This window comes from Chlorocebus sabaeus, chromosome 17 (assembly GCF_047675955.1).
Source record: "Chlorocebus sabaeus isolate Y175 chromosome 17, mChlSab1.0.hap1, whole genome shotgun sequence".
NCBI lineage: Eukaryota > Metazoa > Chordata > Mammalia > Primates > Cercopithecidae > Chlorocebus > Chlorocebus sabaeus.
Window position 1 is genome coordinate 44,465,834 of NC_132920.1, and position 19,805 is coordinate 44,485,638.

Below are 19,805 nucleotides of genomic sequence, written 5' to 3' on the forward strand. Positions count from 1 at the left end.
CCGAGTCGCCCCAGGTGCTTGGGTGTTGTGTGATTGACGCGGGGAAGGAGGGGTCAGCCGATCCCTCCCCAACGCTCCATTCCATCCCTGAGGATTGGGCTAGTACTCGCCTCGTCTTGGACAGGTCAGAGCCGGTCCCCGGGTGGGGTCGCTGCAAAAACCCTGCTCTGGCCGCAGCCGGAGAGGCGGAGCCCCGCGGGGAGGGGGCGGGCGGGGGCGGGACCGCCGAGACAGGCCTGGAAACTGCTGGAAAGCCGCAGCGCCGCCGCGCCTTCCGCCGCATGCCGGCAAAGAGTCCCGCCGGCCCCGGCCGGCGCCCTCCCCCCATACTGAGATACCCCACACCGCGAACCCTCCGCCCTTCCTCTGCTCCTGGCAGAGTCAGGATCTGGGGCTACCAAAGGTCGGGTCCCGAATGCCAGTCCCTCTGTCGGGATGCGAAATGCGTAGGGCATATGCTAGGAAAAAGATTGGGTATGGGAGCAGCGGTCGGAGTGGTTAGCTGCCTCCGCTCTTTTTAGGTGTTTCCCCCGGGCCCTGTCCTTGGGTGTGGGGACTCCTGCCTCACAGGTTTTTAGGGAGGTCAATGGATTCCTCGCCCGTAGAGACACCGTATATGCCAAATTAGCACTCCTTATCCCAGCTCTTGATGGGGTCAGGTCCTAGACGTTAAAATACGGGGCTGTGATCACAAGCAAACGTGTGGGTGGATCCGTTGCTTGGGTTCTTCCCCGCCCCCTCCTTTTTTCGGACCATGACGTCAAGGTGGGCCGGTGGCGGCAGGTGCGGACTTGACAAGCATGCTCCTTTAAGGCGGAGGGATCCACGGGAGGGCGGCTGTTCTGTGCTTCGCCTTATATAGGGAGACTTGGGGCACGCAGTAGCTCTCTCTAGTCACTCCGGCGCAGCGTTTTGTGCCTCCTAGTCATCAGAAAGCAAGCCCACGTTCTTCTCTAATACGTGTAAGCCTTTTCTTTTCAAGGTAAGGCTGAATTCTTCGCTAGGCTTCTTTAGTGCTCTTTCGTGTTGCTCTTGTTTTTTTCTGTCCTGTAGGGAGCCTAGATACCGGCGTGGCTTGTGGATAACGCCCTGGATTTTTATAGGGTGAGGGTAGGGGTAGGTGAGGGCTCTTGAGTTTTCCTCGGTTTTCTCTAGTGTGCTTGGGCAGTGGAGCTTTCTCTTGGCTCCTCCTAGCCGTAGCGAGGTGGGCTGTGGGGCTGGGGCAGTGCGCGGCGGGCAGCTGCACGTGGTGGCCGCGCGGCCCGGGACGCTGCCATTTTTGCTCCTCCACTTCCGGACGCAGCTATAGGGCGTCGGAGGGGGACCGCAGGATGGCGGGGGTGCCTGCTCGGGTGACTCAGCACGGCCCTGTGGGACTGGCTTTGCCACCTCTCTTACCGGATGCATTGTTAAAGCCGCCTTGGGTGCTTTGTTTCTGTGAGGGTTCATGGTGTGGGAGGAGCGCTTTCGGTCTCCAGCACCCCATACTCCCTCCTTCCAGATCTTTCTTGCAGTCCCGGTGGAGGAGGGGCGGGGAGGGGGACAGGTTCTGGAAGATTCATGGGCTCCCTCCTCCGCCCGTCCTCTAGAGCTGAGATTGTTCTGGAAGCTTCTGGATTCTGGCGCCCCGCCCCAGTGCCCGGATGCTGGGGCGAAGGAGGGTGCACGGCGGCGCCCCCTCCTCGCGTGGTCCCTGCCGACGCATGTCCGGCAGTGACGAGTGTCGGGCTGGTGGTTACGGCCACCATCTTCCTTGTGTTGGGTTTGGGCCTGTTCTGTAATTTTGTCCTGTGAAGGGCTCGTAGTGGAGCTTTTGGCTTATCGATTCTTTGTCCGGATTTAATTGCCCCTCGGGCGGGTATCTTCTGGATCCCAGGTTATTCCTCCCTGCAGTGTGGGGTAGGAGTGTCCTGCCCTTGGGCTGGTCTTAGGAAGACATCTCAGGGGGAGCAATTTAAAGTTAGTGCCAAACTAGTTACTTTGATCTCCAAATGAAGAACTGTAGGTAGTGATTTTCACATTTAAATTTGTGTAAGGATTATCTGGGATCTCTGGATACCTGGGTTGGACCAGCATTATGAGTTTCTGCCATACTACCGGATGACGCTGAGCCTGCTGGTCACCACTCTAAGTTCTGTGACATTTGGTTGAAGAACATTTAGCTTATTTTCTTTTTCCTTCTGAATTTTCAGGCTTCCCACTTAGTGTGTAGCCTGAGATCTTTTAAGAGAATGCTTTTTCAGTCTTTTCGGAAGGTATAGTACTCAGGTCAAACCAGTCTCAACTCTTAAGGTCCTAACAAATGAGATGACCTTTAGAATTTTAAAATATGAGGCCTTCATGTTTTGTAATTAATGATAATTTTTATTTTAGATGCCTGAGGAGGTGCACCATGGAGAGGAGGAGGTGGAGACTTTTGCCTTTCAGGCAGAAATTGCCCAACTCATGTCTCTCATCATCAATACCTTCTATTCCAACAAGGAGATTTTCCTTCGGGAGTTGATCTCTAATGCTTCTGATGTAAGTGGTCTGGTTTCCATATTGGGTGTGTTTATTTTTTTTGGCACTCTTCGAAGAGAGGAAAGGAGTGGTTTGGCCTTTGTTGGGGACTACTATTGAAGGGGGTAAACTTGGAACTATTCCAAAAAGATTTGTCTTACTCTCTGGCCATCTTGAACTTGAAAGGGAAGGGACTATGTCCAGAAAAAGTGGGCTCATGTAACTAACTGTAGTTCTAAAGCCTCAAGATAAGGGGCAATCAGATTTGAGGCTGAGAGAGGTAAACCAAGATTTTCTTTGAAGAAAAGCAAAAGATTTTCTTTTAAGAAAGCAAAAGTGACCGAGCGTGTTGACTCACACCTGTAATGCCAAGGCAGGAGGATTACTTGAGCCTAGGATTTCGAGGGCAGCCTGGGTAACAGCCAGACCTTGTCTCTGCAAAAAATTAAATACTAGTTGAGCACAGTGGCATGTGCCTATAGTCCCAGCTACTTGGGAGGCTGGGGTGGAGGATGGCTTGAACCAGGGAGGTCAAGGCTGCAGTGAGCTGTCATCCTTGCTACTACTGCACTGTAGCTTGGGCAACAGAGCAATTGCCTGTCTCGGAGAGAGCGAAAGTAAGTTGCTGTTTGTATTCTTTTCAGGCCTTGGACAAGATTCGCTATGAGAGCCTAACAGACCCTTCGAAGTTGGACAGTGGTAAAGAGCTGAAAATTGACATCATCCCCAACCCTCAGGAACGTACCCTGACTTTGGTAGACACAGGCATTGGGATGACCAAAGCTGATCTCATAAATAATTTGGGAACCATTGCCAAGTCTGGTACTAAAGCATTCATGGAGGCTCTTCAGGTACTGCAGTTCTGTAGGCATACACCATTCATATTCATATTCATCAGTGTTCTTTATTTTTTTGCTGCTTTAAATTTTGTGTTTGACTTTAAAAAAACTTGTTGGCAGGCTGGTGCAGACATCTCCATGATTGGACAGTTTGGTGTTGGCTTTTATTCTGCCTACCTGGTGGCAGAGAAAGTGGTGGTGATCACAAAGCACAACGATGATGAACAGTATGCTTGGGAGTCTTCTGCTGGAGGTTCCTTCACTGTGCGGGCTGACCATGGTAAGTTAGCTTTTCTGTTACAAGGTAGCTGGGTTAGAGTTTTGTGGGCTCACCAGTAGCAGAAATTTAGAGCATCCTGTCAAGCAGTTCTTCATAGCAGTTCCGCTAATACTTTATTAATTTGGTGAAGTCTCAACTGCATATACTTTCGCCCTGTTACACGCTTGTGATTGACTCTTCTAGGTGAGCCCATTGGCAGAGGTACCAAAGTGATCCTCCATCTTAAAGAAGATCAGACAGAGTACTTAGAAGAGAGGCGGGTCAAAGAAGTAGTGAAGAAGCACTCTCAGTTCATAGGTTATCCCATCACCCTTTATGTGAGTATGGACTTTTAAACCTTTTACACTTAGCGTGCAGGATGTTTCCTGTTCTGGAGAATCTCATGGTCCCTGGCTTCTGCTTTTCCTGGTGTTTTGTACTCCAAGGCTAATTTCTGTTTTTGTTACTTAGTTGGAGAAGGAGCGAGAGAAGGAAATTAGTGATGATGAGGCAGAGGAAGAGAAAGGTGAGAAAGAAGAGGAAGATAAAGATGATGAAGAAAAGCCCAAGATCGAAGATGTGGGTTCAGATGAGGAGGATGACAGTGGTAAGGATAAGAAGAAGAAAACTAAGAAGATCAAAGAGAAATACATTGATCAGGAAGAGCTAAACAAGACCAAGCCTATTTGGACCAGAAACCCTGATGACATCACCCAAGAGGAGTATGGAGAATTCTACAAGAGCCTCACCAATGACTGGGAAGACCACTTGGCAGTCAAGGTGAGAAGCCTTTGCATGTTGGGTCAACATGCAAATATGGAGAGGAATAAGTGGAAGAGTGTTGGCAGGTAATAGACACATGGAACGTGTCCAGCTGATAACAGAAATGTGAGAGCCATGTATTCTCACTTACTGATTACCTGGTCATAGGGAAGTGCCATCCTTCCTAATGACCTCACTTTCTCTGAAGGAAATCTGAGTAATGTCTGTTAGCAGCCTTACACATCCAGGGTTCTGATCAGAGCAGACTGTTTTCTATATACAGCTAGTATTCGTCTAGATCGTTGAGGGCATTAAGGCTCAGTTTTCTCGGGAACTGCCTGTGTGTGCGTTCTATCCGTTAGGCTTAGGGAGGATCATTCTTCCATTTTTAGGTAATTTGGTGTTGGGGCTAAAAGGCCCTCTTTTGAAATGTATCACTTGCTTATTTTTTGTTTTTTTTTTCAGCACTTTTCCGTAGAAGGTCAGTTGGAATTCAGGGCATTGCTATTCATTCCTCGTCGGGCTCCCTTTGACCTTTTTGAGAACAAGAAGAAAAAGAACAACATCAAACTCTATGTCCGTCGTGTGTTCATCATGGACAGCTGTGATGAGTTAATACCAGAGTATCTCAGTGAGTATCTCCTTGGCCTTAATTTAGTTGGGTGAAGTCTTGGGAGGTTTTCGGTATTCTGCCAGAATATCCTAGGTTAAGGATTTTCTGCAATGCATAGTAAGTATAAGGGTTCAGGAGGCTATTAGAGCCTTCTGTTTGAATCTGGGTACCAGCTCTGGTCTAGCTACTTTTACTGAGCTTTCTCATCCTGGTTGATGGCAGATTTTATTCGTGGTGTGGTTGACTCTGAGGATCTGCCCCTGAACATCTCCCGAGAAATGCTCCAGCAGAGCAAAATCTTGAAAGTCATTCGTAAAAACATTGTTAAGAAGTGTCTTGAGCTCTTCTCTGAGCTGGCAGAAGACAAGGAGAATTACAAGAAATTCTATGAGGCATTCTCTAAAAATCTCAAGGTAAAGAGGCAAATGCTTATTCCCTTTGCCACTTTCTTAGTAATTACTAGCAAATTTTTCCATTCACATAGAAAGTGAATTGTAGTTAAGTTGTTTTTTCTCTTCCCACCCTTCAAGCTTGGAATCCACGAGGACTCCACTAACCGCCGCCGCCTGTCTGAGCTGCTGCGCTATCACACCTCCCAGTCTGGAGATGAGATGACATCTCTGTCAGAGTATGTTTCTCGCATGAAGGAGACACAGAAGTCCATCTATTACATCACTGGTGCGTTGGTTCTGATGGAACCCTTTTTGGAGGAGTGGGGAGCACATTTCAGGGCTACCTAGGAACTGGCAGTATGAGGCATTTTAGTCTCTGAGTCCATTTAATTACCCTACAGGTGAGAGCAAAGAGCAGGTGGCCAACTCAGCTTTTGTGGAGCGAGTGCGGAAACGGGGCTTCGAGGTGGTATATATGACTGAGCCCATTGACGAGTACTGTGTGCAGCAGCTCAAGGAGTTTGATGGGAAGAGCCTGGTCTCAGTTACCAAGGAGGGTCTGGAGCTGCCTGAGGATGAGGAGGAGAAGAAGAAGATGGAAGAGAGCAAGGCAAAGTTTGAGAACCTTTGCAAGCTCATGAAAGAAATCTTAGATAAGAAGGTTGAGAAGGTAAGCCATTCTGGAGCTAGGATGTATTTTGTAACATACCTTCGAGGTGGGCTCCCTCACAATCATGTTTCTACACAATTAGTGGCTTGAGGCACCCTATTTACTGTTTGGAGCCGCCTTGCCTCTTGTTCTCTTCCCTAGCAAGGTTTAAGGCTATTTTAATAAAATTTGGCACAGATCAGGCATTGCTTCAGTTAACTTGTGAGAGTAGATAAAATATCATTTTCTTTTTTTTTTGGACTGGATCTCAGCTCACTGCAAATTCAAGTCTCAGGAGTGGCTGGGATTACAGATATGTGTCACCACACCCGGTTAATTTTTTGTATATTCTGTAGAGATAGGGTTTTGCCAGGTTGGTCTCAAACTCAAGTGATCGGGCCCACCTCCTCCTCCCCCTGCTGGAATTACAGGCTTGACAGTGTCCGTTTTCTCTTTCAAAGTGGTCACTGATCTAATGCAAATCTAAGGCTTTTGTGATTGTCCACAGGTGACAATCTCCAATAGGCTTGTGTCTTCACCCTGCTGCATTGTGACCAGCACCTATGGCTGGACAGCCAATATGGAGCGGATCATGAAAGCCCAGGCACTTCGGGACAACTCCACCATGGGCTATATGATGGCCAAAAAGCACCTGGAGATCAACCCCGACCACCCCATTGTGGAGACTCTTCGGCAGAAGGCTGAGGCCGACAAGAATGATAAGGCGGTTAAGGACCTGGTGGTGCTGCTGTTTGAAACTGCCCTGCTCTCTTCAGGCTTTTCCCTTGAGGATCCCCAGACCCACTCCAACCGCATCTACCGCATGATCAAGCTAGGTCTAGGTAAGCAGCTTTGGTACTTGATGTGGCAAGGAGTTTGTGCAACTAGGCTCCTGTCTGGATTTGACTTAATGCTATTTAGTCAAGTCTTACATGGCTTAATTTTACTTTAGGTATTGATGAAGATGAAGTGGCAGCAGAGGAACCCAGTGCTGCAGTTCCTGATGAGATCCCCCCTCTTGAGGGCGATGAGGATGCGTCTCGCATGGAAGAAGTTGATTAGGTTAGAAGTTCATAGTTGGAAAACTTTGTGCCCTTGTATAGTGTCCCCGTGGCTCCCGCTGCAGCCTCAAGTGCCCCGTCCCACCTGGCTCCCCCTGCTGATGTCTAGTGTTGTTTTTCTTCTCCTGTCCTTGTGTTGAAGGCAGGAAACCAAGGGTGTCAAGCCCCATTCCCTCTCTACTCTGACAGCAGGATTGGATGTTGTGTGTTGTGGTTTATTTTATTTTCTTTTGTTCTGAAATTAAAGTATGCAAAATAAAGAATATGCCGTTTTTATACAGTTCTGCTCTCCCTTGTGAAGTGGATGTTATTCTTCCCTAGCTTCTCTATCCCCCCAGCTCTTGCTGTTTTCACGAGCACAGCAAGTTGAGCTGGTTTTGTAGCTAAGATACAAAATACCAGTGAGTCTTAAGAGTGCACACACTGAAGCTAAAGGCAGTTTTCTGAAAAACTACCATATAATAATGCCTTTTCAGTCAACCAAAACACAGGACCAAGTCCATTACAGTAATTTAATTTAATAAAATAAAATTATAAGAGCAAAAAGTTACATTTCTAAAGTACCAAAACCTACAACAGGCTCATGGAGTAGAGCCTAGGGATCCAGGAGCATAGGAGGTGGTGGTGCTGGGCAGGGATCTGCATCCCCTTTCCACAACACAGCACCATCTTCACTTCACCCTCCTGGGAAAGCAGCATTGAAGCCTACACCGCTTGTGCTTTTCTCACCAGGGTAAGAAATGCAGGTATTTGCAGAGGGGAGGGAGTCTGGAAGGCAGCAGAGCCACAGCTAGGGCAAGACTTAAGGAAACTTCTGGGAGGGGGAACTGTGGAACCTACCTATGCCCTCTTGACCCCAAACTCCCCCTCACTGAGGACTGTCTCTACCCTGGGGCGCAGAATAAACTGCCTGCTGGAAGATGGGTGACTTAAGGCAAAAGGGAAGGCTGCCTCCTGGGCTCCCCACCCCCTGCTGCAGAGTCTATGATACTGAGAAAACACCTGCATTTTGCCCTTTGAGCCAGCTCCCTCGGGTTACAGTAGGAGAGAATGGTGAGAAGACTTTCACTTCACCCCTCAGGCCCTCTCCACCCTCAAACCTTCTGCACAGGAGACTCAACAGGCACAGCCTTCTTTCCCCGTTGCTTTAGACGGCCCCGCGCGTAGACTCTCAGCAGGAGGGCAGCAAAGACCACAGCCACTCCCAGCCCTCCTACCACAGTGACAGTGTGGCCATAGAGAAGGCAGGAAAGAAGGATGGCAAAGGCCTGGCGGAGGGTCATGATGATGGTGAAGACAGCAGCCCCGAACTGCCCAATGGTGTAAAAGATGAAGAGCTGGCCACATGCAGAGCAGATGGAGAGTAGCAGGGCATGGGCAGCAAACTCACTGTGTCGCCCCATAAAGCGGGTTCCCTCCAGGAGGGCCCCCTGTTCTAGCAGTGAGCCTACTGTGAAGAGGCAGGAGAAGAAATTGACCCCAAACATCATCTGCACCGATGACATCTTATAGGCAAATAGGGCATCCTGCCAGTTTGAAGTGAAGCTGTCAAAAGCAATATAACCTGCCAGTAAGATGAGGCCTGAGAGTGTGGTGGCCGGAGAGCTGCGGGGCTCTGGTCCGCTGGATAGCAGAAACATGCTGACCCCGATGGAGATGAGGGTGGCTGTCAGGTACTCCCAGTGTTCGTAGCTGCGCCGAGACACAAGCTTTCCCATCAGCATGACAGGGATCACCTTAGAGGCCTTGGCCAGCACCTGGGTGGGGAAGCTGACGAACTTAAGAGCTTCGTATTGGCACCAGCTGCTAAGCACATTGGACAGACTCGCAAAGGAGTACCGGTACATGGGTGCCCCATGCCGGGGCTGCTTGCAGAGGACACAGGAGAGGCCAGCCACAATCAGTGCCAGCACTCGGTTCATTAGCACCAGGAACTGTGAGTCTGTAAAGCGCTCACCCGGTGATGTGGCTGTGGCCCCATAGCTACGGGTCATCACTCTTTCCTGCAGCACACCCCAAGTCAGGTAAGATACCTGTTGGGGAAGGTAGAGGCAAAGAAGACAATAAGCAAGATAATGAAAAGGTAGACAAAAATTGACTTCTCCCTCTTCTTCAGGATGATGCCTAAGTGATTCAAAAGAAAATATACACTTTTTGGTTCCTCTGTAGAAGTTTCTTCTCCCAAGTCTGGATTCACCTTGTAGGGAATCAACTGTGTGTGAAAAACCAATTCAGGGAGGCAAGAACTCTCAGAATTGGGTATCTGTAGTTCAACATGATATTCAAGGTGGAACTAGTACCCACTGCAAAATGCCATAGGGCCCGCATCTTAGCACTCTCTCACATGCAGTACTGGGGGAAGGCTGAATGGCTCCCCCACAATTTTATCAGTGGGTTTACAGTATGTGAGACACCAGGGCAGGAAGGAAGTATAATACGGCACAGTAGAAATCACAGAGAATAGGGCAAGTCTTCTGCACCAGACATCTCGAAACAACAGTATGAACTTTCAGTACCAGTGCTGGAGAGAAGAGGAAAGAAAAGAGCATTTCCCCCAAACACCTCCAAGATGGAGGTGCAGTGTGCCTTTGGGAGCAGGACACAAAACACACCAACTAGCAAAGCTCTGGGACTGGTAAAATGGAAACCTTCGCAGAATCCCTGCCCACCGGCATCCAACCCAGGAAGAGAGCCCGAGCCCACCTACCCACCTGGAGTCCTGTGGCACAGAAGAGCAGCTTTAGGGCCTGCCACATCGGGGTGGTCTCTGCCGCCTCTGTTCGGGGCGCCAGGGGAACCTCATCAGAGGCCTTGGGCTCATTGCCAAAGACACAAGCTTTCACCAGGGGAAAGCAGAGGCCCCTACCTGAAGAAAGCACACAAAGTCAAGCCCTAACTCTCCGTGGCACTTCCTCTTCCCCAGAGCAGCCAGCCTGCCCTGCTGTCCGGCCAACCGTCCTCCCGCCCTCTCCAAGTCATATCCCGTTTGGACTGCTAGCCAAATACCCTCCTTCCCGACCTAGCTCACTTCCCCGCCCTTTCTTCACACACCGGTCTCCAGGTAGTTCTTCCGCCTGAAGTACTGCACCAGGAGGTAGCCAGGTACCATAAAGCTGGCATAGCCAGCAGCATTCACCAAAAATCGGAAGAACCATAGCTGGGTCCATGACTCCGGAGGGGCTTCGGGAGTCTCCCCACCCGCCCCTAGGGAGGGGAACGCAGCCAGCACCACCACTGCCCACCACCTGTAAGGAAAGCGGACATAAGCATTAGGGCGCAGTTATCCCCCCCGCCCTCCAGAGGGGACCACACTGGAGTAGTGCCCGGAGTCGCCTCCCCGCCCCCTCCGCTGCAGCTCCGGCCCGGACAAAGAGTCTCTCTCTCTCTCTCTCTCTCTCTCTCTCGAGCGGGGGGGGCGAGGGGACGCCGGCGCTGGCCCGGCAGGGCTTCCTCCCTCCCCGGGGGCGGATCCGCCCCTCTGGCCACACAGGTCTCCTCTGTTCCCTCCAGCGCTAGCCCGCTGCTCAGGCCAGACGCAGCGCCCCTTCCCCCACCCTCCCCTCCACGTTCCCGGGGCGTCAGGGTACCCTGCCCCTCCGCCCGAAGCGCTCCCCAAGGAGCACAAAACCAAGCCGCACCCCCTATCCCCACTGGCTCCTATGCTGGCTGACGGTCGAGCAGCCAGGACCCCACCCGGCCCCCCGTGCAGATGTGCGGCAGTCACGTGGCCCGGGGGCTCGGTCACGTGAGCTCACCGCTGCCCTAGCCCCCACCTGGCGTCCATGGTCCAGGCCGCGTGGGGTGGAGGGGGACCGGGGAATGCGAGTCCCCGGGCCGCGCGCCCCCTGCGCTCCCTCCGCTCCCGCCGCCGCCTCCAGGAGCGGCCAGCGAGCCAGCGGCCAGCGGAAGTGCCGCGCTCTTCCCGCCTCCCTCGCCGCGGTCCCCTCCGCCCCTGCCGCGACCACGCAGCGCCCCGGGCCGCCGCCGGGCCACAGCGCCCCCGCGCGGCCCGGAGGCAGACGCGGCTCGGGTTCCGGGGAGCTGGGCTGCCCCTGGGCGCGGGTAGCGCCAGCCCTTAAGATGCGCCCGCCCGGCGCCTCCCCTGTGCTTCGTCATCGCCTTTGGCCTTCATAAGCGTCCCAGAGGTCATGGTGACCATTGCCATCTTTCGGACAGGACATTGAGGCTCTGCATCCCAAGCCCCTCCTCTGTGTTTCCCCGTTTTCTAACAGGATGAAGGTGTCTTTTTCCTTTGTTGGCTGGGTAGTAATTTTGTCCCCCCACTTCCCATGACTTTCGAGGCTCTACATGGCCTCGCCAGCGTTCCTCGCCCACTCACTCACCCGCTGTGAAGCCCCGCTGGCTTGCTCTCATTTCCTCTAATTCACAGGCCTTCCCCCAAATGCTCTGCCCCCATCCCTTTACTCATCCTTACATCCCAGTTGAGATGATACTCCTCAGGCGGGGGTTCCCGGACCACAAAAAGCATAACCCTCTACCGACTCCATCCTTTTCCTTCCCGTTATTCTTTTCCTTTCATAGCACCCACTGCAACTTGTAAGGACATCTTTATTTGGATGTTTATGCTTTTAACGGCTGTCTCCCTCACTGGATGAGTGGTCAGCGACTGTGCTGGTTTATTGCCCCACGCTCTTCATGCCAGCATAGGGCTGAGCTAGCAGGGCCCTCAAAGGTAAGGAATGGGAAGAAAAACGTGGAGTCAGCTCCCTTGTGCCCAGCCTCCCTGGGTTACCCTTGTCCCCAGGCTCTTCCAGATAGCAGCCCCCAGGGCAGTGGTGAGGGCTCCAGGGCCTGTGTCCTCTCATTCTTCCTCCTCTCCTTCTATCCCTCACCATTTCCACAGCAAGGACAGGGTCTGTGCTGGACACAGAGAAAGGCCTGGGGACTACTGGCCTCTGACCCCACCCAGCAAGGTCCTACCGTGCTCAGGGCACAATTTCCTTCTCTCTGCCTCCACGACAAAGCCACAGGGCAGGCCTGTCTAAAAAGCCCCAATGCACACAGACATGCATGCGCGCAAAACAGCTCTAGAAGGGAAAAGCTTTTTTTAACATCTCTTGCCATTTTAGTGTCATGTTACTGAAAGTTCCTTCCCCAGTGGCTCAGTTCAGAACCTTCTCTGTGAAGTCTTTAAACAGCAGTGTTTAAGGGTCCTCAACAGCAATAAGATGGGACACCCCTCAGGGTTCTGCTTGCTCCTATTTCAGTCTCTTCTCACTCAGGAAAGTCCATGTTTCCCACTGGTTGGCAGTTTCAGCCTGACCCAACATGGGTACACACAAGAGCACCTGCCATTTTCAAGAGAGGCAAACAGGCTTCACCCAGGATACCTGGGACTTTGGGGATCTTCCAAGAATCCCTGTCCACCTGGAAAGCTCTTCCTTCCAGACTGGCTGTCTCTCACTTGCAGTCCCTCCTCCTCAGCTCAAGACTGTACTGGCTGGCCCCAGGCTCTGGCCACAGCAGTCCCTAGGGCACCAGAACACACGGCCTGGGCCCAAACTGCAGCAGTTATGACTCCGGCTTCCAAATGGAAAGAGATGGAGCCCCGAGGATCCCAGACTCTGCCTGGATTCAGTCGGTACACAGCAGCAGTTTCCCTGAGATCTTCAGGTCATCAAAGGGCAAAAGGACAAGGGACTGAGAAGGAGAATGGAGAGAAGCAAGATCAGAGGACACGGGAAAAGGCAACTTGGGAAAGGGGACCCAGGGAAACCTGTTGGGCCACTCCCTCCCCACCAAATGACAGTTGAAGACCATCAGGGAACAAATCTTCATACAAATCCTCAAAATAGTGGCCCCTCTGGGCTTGGCAGAGCCCTGAGGACTTAGGCAAGCCTTCCTTTTCTAAGATAATGCCAGAATATCCAACTTAGGAGGGACCTTAGAGGTGATCCAGCCCATGGACCTGGAGTTGTTTGTTGTTGTTGGGGGGTGGTAGAGGGGGTGCTGGGTACTCATAGAACATTTAGGTTTCTTTTTTTACACTGAACATTTAAGAATAGGAAAGACTGTACAGAAAATCTGGGTTTCACCTCCCAAAAAATTCCAAGACCAGGAAAAACTGGCCCACACTCCTGCTCTGTAAGCCTGTGCTGAAGCTGAGTGCAGAGACCCTCAGGGATGGCTCTCTGGGTTCTTACAGGCCTCATTACACCATGGTCTCATACCTGGCCAACTTCACTGATTCACTTTAACTGCAGGCTCCCTGTAGGAGTCCAAATTTGGCTCCCTGGTCCTGACCAACTAAGGAAACAGGCTCAAGTTCCCATAGTTGGTCAGTGATAGAGTCCTGGTTATACCCCAGGACTATACTCCTGGCTCCCTGGCCCTTTCAGCTAATGACAGATCCTCTCTCTGCTGTGGGTGTGTGAGGCCCTGGAGAGCAAAGCATATGCCTCTTACTTCCTCAGTGAGGTCCTGGGGTGTCTCATCCTCCACGTTCCGCAGCAGGGAGTCAGCACCCGCCTTGCACAGAGTGGATGAGATGCCCATGAGGCCTCGGCCAGCTGCCAGGTGCAGGGGTGTGCACCCATTCAGCATGCGGGCATCTACCTGGGCACCAGCCTGGAGCAGGAACTGTACCAGACCCCGCTCTTGGGTTTCCACAGCCAGGTGCAGCGCTGTCTTCCCACTGGTGCCCTCCTGGGGAGGAATAAGGATGTCAGTCAAGGCCCTCAGAGGCAGTGTGCTGGGCCTGGGCTCTGGATAAGGAGGTGAATGCCACCACTTCTGACTGCTGGGCAGGGGCTTGGGGCTGTGTCAGGTGGGGGCAGGCCCTGAGCTGGGCAGTGCTTTGCTGGCTGCCTCACCTGCACGTCAATGTCAGCTCCATTCTGAAGCAGCAGTTCCATGAGTGGTTGGTTCTTCTGAAGGGTGGCAATGTGGAGACAAGCCAGACCTGGGATGGGGTGAGGGTGAGGGTGAGGGCTGCTGATCTGCATCCACCAACTCCCTCTCTTCTGGGACCTCCCTATCACTCAGCCCCAAGGGACTCACTGCCCACTCAATGTCTCTAATCACAAGACTGTTAAAATGCAAACCCCAAAACCCCCTCAAAACTCTAAGGGGAAAGGAACTCAAAGTTTCCACCTTTTCAGAGTCATGTTATTGAAACTTTCATGCTTCAGGGGTCAGGCTGATGAGTGACACCCCCAAAGAACACCCTCCTCCTATACACAAATCACAACACACACACACACACACACACACACACACACAACCTGCCTTCAAGCCCAGAAAGTCACCTTTTCTGAAAAGCCACCTAAGATCCTCATGACCCCAGCCCTTTCTCAGTGGCCACTTCCTTCTGTGCTCCCCTGGCCTTTTTGGTCTCCTTTCTGGTCTGGACACTCCTGACCCTTGCTTAGTACTAGAGATTTCGATTCAAATTTACATTCTTCACCTCCTTCAAGGCGCTATTCAGATGTCACTGGCTCCATGAGGCCTTCCCGGACCACCCTATTTAACAATCATATCAACTCTCCTACTCCCCACATTCCTTCCTCTCACTCTGCTCTACTTTTTACTACAGCACTTACTTCCTTTTAAGATATTACACAGTTCACTTCTTACATTTATTGCTCGTCTCAACCTTTCTCTATTTTGCACCCAGATGCAGGTGTAGCTCCCAAGATAATGTCTGGCACATAGAAAACCCTCAGTACATTTCTGTTGAATGAATGAATCAGGTCATCTAATCTCTATTAAGCTAACTATCTTTTTTTTTTTTTTGAGATGGAGTCTCTCTCTGTCGCCCAGGCTGGAGTGCAGTGGCCCAATCTTGGCTCACTGCAAGCTCCGCCTCCCGGGTTCACGCCATTCTCCTGCCTCAGCCTCCTGAGTAGCTGGGACTACAGGTGCCCATCACCACATCCAGCTAATTTTTTGTATTATTAGTAGAGACAGGGTTTCACCGTGTTAGCTGGGATGGTCTCGATCTCCTGACCTCGTGATCCACCTGCCTTGGCTTCCCAAAGTGCTGGGATTACAGGTGTGAGACACCGTACCCGGCCCTTAAACTAAGTATCTTAAGGGCAAGATTTAGTTTTCTGCTCAGCACACAGTAGGTACTGGGTAAATTCAAAATCAAATCATCCATTCATTCATTTAGCAAAGATGTACGGAATATCTATGTGCTTAGAGTGGGAGGGGCACCAATGGACAAGCTGGGACCCTCCCTTCCCCAAGAGTGGGGTCCCTATCTCCTATGCCCTCCTCATCCCACAGGCCCTTAAGACTGTCCACACCTTGCCAGTTTTGCAGCTGGAGGTCCAGAGAGTGAGATGTTCCTCTGCCTGGCTCTGGCCGCCCCTCCAGCAGGCAGCGGGCACAGGCCAGGTGCTGCCGCTGGCAGGCCACATGAAGGGCTGTGTCACCATGCCGGTCCTGTAGTGCCCGGCTGGCCCCCTTTAGCACCAGTGCCCGAACTGCACCCGGTTGGTCCAGATGTACAGCCAGATGGAGTGCTGTCTGGAGGCACAAATAGAGGGTCATGGGGCCACTGCAGCATGCTCCCACCTCTGGGAACATGCTTGGGCTCAAGAATCACCAGCTGCCAGCATCTTCTTTGAAAGCAGCTTATTAAGGCCATAGCCTGTTCTTCCAAAGAAATACTACTAAGCCCTTCTCCTGTCACCCCCTCCCCCACCAAGCTCTTGTGACCCCAAATCTGGAAGAAAGGTGAAGAAAGTAGCTCCCTGCTTTTCCTGTAAGTCACCTTAGGCCCTGGAGAAAGCACATGTGGGGGCAGAGTCTAGCCCCTCACCCCATGGGGAGACCTCTGTTACCCCCAGAGGTTAGGCTGCAGGAGGAAGGAGAGGCACCAGGCAGTCTCTCCCTGGCAAAACTCTCTGTGAAGGCTCCATTCAGATGTCATCTCCTCTGTAAGCCTTCCCTGGCTGCTGCCCACAGACACTGGACCCTATAGCAGCTGGTATGTGTCTCTATCACAACTCTTGTCACCAGGCTGTGTATTTAGCTGGTGATAGGAGTCCCCCAGCCCAGGCTGCAAGCACCTCAGGGCAGAGGCCATGTCTTACTTGTGTCTGTCTCCTCAGTTTCTAGCTCAGTGTCTGGCATTTGGTTTCCTAAGTGAGCAGCCTTTGGACTGGTGTGCCTGCTGGGGATGGCTACCAGGGCACAAACAGGTATCTAGGCACAACCCTCTCTCACCACTAACCTGGTAAAGGTTATTTTGAATGTCCAGGACCTCCTGGGGCAGCAAAGCCAGGCAACAGAGCAGCACCGCTGGGGCCTCGTGAATCACTGCCAGGTGGACCAGCCTAGGGGAGCAGAGGCGGGGCTTACCGTTAGGGCCCAGGCCAGAGGGAGTGGGTTGGGGTCTTGGGGTTAGAAGGAACACATCAAACTTTAACTAGCTACCCATAGGGTAGGTTCAGGAAGTGAGAGTGTGGGCCAGGAAGTGAGGGTTGGTGTGGGAAGCCAGGATCCTAGGGGTTGGAGCTCCAAGTTCCCACTGCTGGCCTTCAGGAGGGCCTTGGCTGGGTGGGCATGTGGGCAGGGTGCTGACAGGACAAGGGCCTTCCTGTCCAGCCTGCCCACACCCACTCCTCTTTGCCCTCAGGGCTCTGCCCGGCCAGCTGCAGCTCAAAGCCAAATTGAAAGCTGCCGAAGTAGTCCAGAGGGGGTTTCCAGGGCCGAGCACCCCACTACCTCAGCTCACAGGAAAGGAGACAGATGCAGGGTCACCCCATACCCCCAAGCAACTCAATGTTACACATTCCAAGGGAGAGACACAGAAACTCTTGGAAGAGGAGCAAGGAGACAGCGCAGCATCCTGTCCTGCTGCCCTTCCCTGGGAGTCAAGAGACACCTCTCAGATAGCACAGACCAGGCCGGGCCTAACAGAAGCCATCCATTCCTGTGTGCACCTCCAAGAGGAGGTCTTTGTAGTGCAGAAAATGTATTTGTTGAGGGGACCAAGAACCTTAATCTAGGGGTAATGGGGGCAGTTGGGAGGGGAAGTTCCAGTGTTGGGGTTTCCCCACGTCAGGTGGGGAAAATGAAAGCCAGTGCTGGAGGGTCTAGGCCAGGACAGCTGCCTTGGGGCATTAGTGAGGGGGGTAGCTTGGCTAAAAGGCCCGTCTGGACTGGGGAGGGGACTGCTTGGGCAGGAGGGCGGCAGGCTTCGGCGGCAGGCAGCAGGAGAGGCCCAGGAGAGTGACGGAGGGAGGGAGGAACTGCTCTGGAAATCCCCTCGGCCAGGGCCTGCTCTCTGGGTCACATTCTTGCAGCCACCTCCCTCTCTTCCCCAGTATCCCCTCCTCCCACTTCCTCTTCCCACTTCCATACCTCCCACAGCCCAGACACCTCCAACGGAGGGAGGAAAGTGCCCCTCCTCTCTGGGGACTCACTGGGAAGCCCGGACACTTCTCCCCTCCACACACACACCCAGTCTGGACACAACACTTGCTTCTAACTAGAGATGGAAAAGGCTGGGGCTGAGAGGCTAACAAAAGACGGCAGTGTCAAAAGTCCCCTCTCCTTGGATCAAAGGTCATCAGAAGTATCTTGCATGCAGCCCCCAAAACCTTGGGGTTCTGGACCTGAGGGCTGGTGATCCAGGCAGAGTACAGAAAGGACTGGGTCACTCCTCTGCCACCCACAGTGTGCACCAGCTATCTTTATCAATGGCCACCCAGGATTGGGACCCTGCATCTCCAAAAAGCAGGTTAGGACAGCCACCTCCTGCCTCCCCTACTCCTATTTATATGAGCACCCTTGATCATGGATTCTAGCCCTCCCCAACTCTATTTCTCATCCCCAGATCCCAACCTTTCCCTCCTCTGTCAATGTTTTCTTCTTCCTGGGGGGCTAAATCCTCAGTTGGCCAACCCATCACACACAACTGCCTTTTGCTTCAACTGCCCTCTGGCCCACTCTCACAAAACTCCACCTGGGTCTGGAGGAGGAAGGGTTAAGTGAGGGAGTAAGACACAACAGTTAGTGGGACTTGGGGTCTCTGGAGGTAGAGGATATCAGGGACGCTGACTCTAGTCCTCACTTCCCCTTTCTTAGCAGAGGAGGAAGTAAGCTGGGGCAGCCAGCCGCCTGTCTGTCTGCCGGGGCAAGAGTGCCCCAGCTGGCTCACCCCCTCCTCCTGAGGACCAGCCCCAATCCTACACCCTGGTGGCACCCCCACGCCTAGCTTCCTGGCCCCTACTGGCAACCTGTAACTGGCACCTGTTGCTCCTGGAGACAGAGCATTCTGAGGTCAGGAACTGGGAATCCCAGATATTGAGCAAATAAGGATGTCCCCTTCCCCAGCAAGAAGAAACAAAAAAACTGGACTCGGTCAGGGGAATTTTCTCTTCCTAAGGGTGGATTATTGGTAGATTTCCAAGATGCTGGCTGGGGTCCCTGAGTTAAGGGTCCTGCCAGCTCTGCCCACCCCGAAATGGGAGAACAGAGATGATGCCATGGCCTGGCTGGACCTCAAAAGTTGGCTGAGAGTTAAGTCTGGAGTTTGGAAGAGTGAATGGGGACTTGAAGGATCCTCACGGGGGAGTAGGGGTGCCCGGCCTGTTGCGGCTCTTGGGCAGGCCCAGAGTTAGCATCCCGCTTCAGCCTAGCCCCCATACTCACGTGTCTCCGTCCTCGGAGATGTAAGTGAGTGCTTCCAGCTGCTGAGGGCTCAGCGCCCCCACGTGGGGGAGTGGCGGGCGTGGGGCCGGGTCCTCAGCCTCGGGACCCCCCAGCAAGGACAGGCTCTCGGTGAGCGAGGAGGAGCCATAGGTGGAATCAGCCCGCTCCCCATCCGCGTCTTCCTTCTGCTGTGGTTCCTTGGCGGGCCCCGGAGGGTGGGTGCAGGGCTGGGGGCTGCCGTCCGAGGGCCCGGAGGCGGGAGCCGAGGTCGGCTCGGGTAGGGAGCGCAGAGAGCGCAGAGACTCAATGCCAGAGTCGTACTGGCTCTCGTCAGCCTCGTCCGGCCCCTTCCGCGCCTCCGACATGCCCGCGGCGCTGGCCCACGGGGGCCCGGTCTAAGCAGGATCCGGCTACGGGCTCTGCCGCGCCGCCTTTCCGGGTTGCGGGTCCGCTTGGCAGAGCGGGCGCCCGGCCCGCGGCGGCCTCCTTCCCGGGCTGTGGGGCTCCGAGGGGCCGGCGCACAGCGAGGACAAGGTTCGGAGCGCTGGCCGGGTCCACCCAGCGGTTACTGTGGGCAGCCGAACCGCCCAAGCGGGTCCTCCTCCTCGCCCCGCCCCTCCGGACCAACAGGGTCGCTGCATGCCAGATGGCCCCGCCCCCTCCCCGCCCCCGGCGGGCGCTTCCGGAAAGAGGCCCCGCCCCTCCGGAATCCCCCTTCCCGGGCTCTGCGTAGGCTTGGAGTCTGTGGTTCCCGGGCCTTGACTCACTCCTTCGTTGATTCATTCACTCATTCATTCATTCACCGTTTCCCCCTTCCTCCTTCACTCATTAGTTCCACGCATGTACTGTTTCCTTCTGTCACTTCTATTTCTTAATTCATTTGTTTTATTTTTATTTTTTATTTTTTCGAGACCAAGTCTTGATCTGTTGCCCAGGCTGGAGTGCAGTGATGCGATCTCGGCTCACTGCAACCTCCGCCTCCTGGGTTCAAGCGGTTCTCCTGCCTCAGCCTCCCGGGTAACTGGGACTACAAGTAGAGACGGGGGTCTCGCCACGTTGCCCAGGCTGGTCCCGAACTCCTGGGTTCAAGCAATCTGCCTGCC

At 53.2% G+C, this 19,805-nt stretch overlaps 3 protein-coding genes across 4 annotated transcripts; 1 reads left to right on the plus strand and 2 right to left on the minus strand.

Annotated features, from left to right (window-relative positions):
- Positions 1-308: 308 nt before the first annotated feature.
- On the plus strand, positions 309-7,354 carry HSP90AB1 (heat shock protein 90 alpha family class B member 1). The gene is made up of 12 exons (XM_007972397.3): positions 309-982; positions 2,374-2,520; positions 3,144-3,350; positions 3,459-3,618; positions 3,802-3,935; positions 4,069-4,377; positions 4,825-4,990; positions 5,195-5,385; positions 5,503-5,650; positions 5,766-6,034; positions 6,522-6,855; positions 6,966-7,354. Exons 2-12 carry the CDS (start codon positions 2,374-2,376, stop codon positions 7,073-7,075), a joined length of 2,175 nt encoding a protein of 724 aa, XP_007970588.1. The 5' UTR covers positions 309-982; the 3' UTR covers positions 7,076-7,354.
- A 218-nt stretch (positions 7,355-7,572) lies between these two features.
- SLC35B2 (solute carrier family 35 member B2) lies at positions 7,573-10,984 on the minus strand. 2 transcript variants are annotated; one of them, XM_007972395.3, is made up of 4 exons: positions 10,848-10,984; positions 10,126-10,319; positions 9,786-9,940; positions 7,573-9,107 (listed from the first exon to the last, which is right to left on the minus strand). In XM_007972395.3, exons 1-4 carry the CDS (start codon positions 10,856-10,858, stop codon positions 8,169-8,171), a joined length of 1,299 nt encoding a protein of 432 aa, XP_007970586.1. In that variant the 5' UTR covers positions 10,859-10,984; the 3' UTR covers positions 7,573-8,168. The 2 variants fall into 2 exon arrangements, with proteins under 2 accessions (XP_007970586.1, XP_072862138.1); XM_073006037.1 differs by lacking the exon at positions 9,786-9,940.
- A 642-nt stretch (positions 10,985-11,626) lies between these two features.
- Positions 11,627-19,272, minus strand: NFKBIE (NFKB inhibitor epsilon). Its single transcript, XM_007972394.3, has 6 exons — positions 18,703-19,272; positions 16,277-16,379; positions 15,345-15,567; positions 13,908-13,996; positions 13,501-13,740; positions 11,627-12,735 (listed from the first exon to the last, which is right to left on the minus strand). The coding sequence occupies exons 1-6, from the start codon at positions 19,065-19,067 to the stop codon at positions 12,670-12,672; spliced, it is 1,086 nt and encodes a 361-aa protein (XP_007970585.2). The 5' UTR covers positions 19,068-19,272; the 3' UTR covers positions 11,627-12,669.
- Positions 19,273-19,805: the final 533 nt, after the last annotated feature.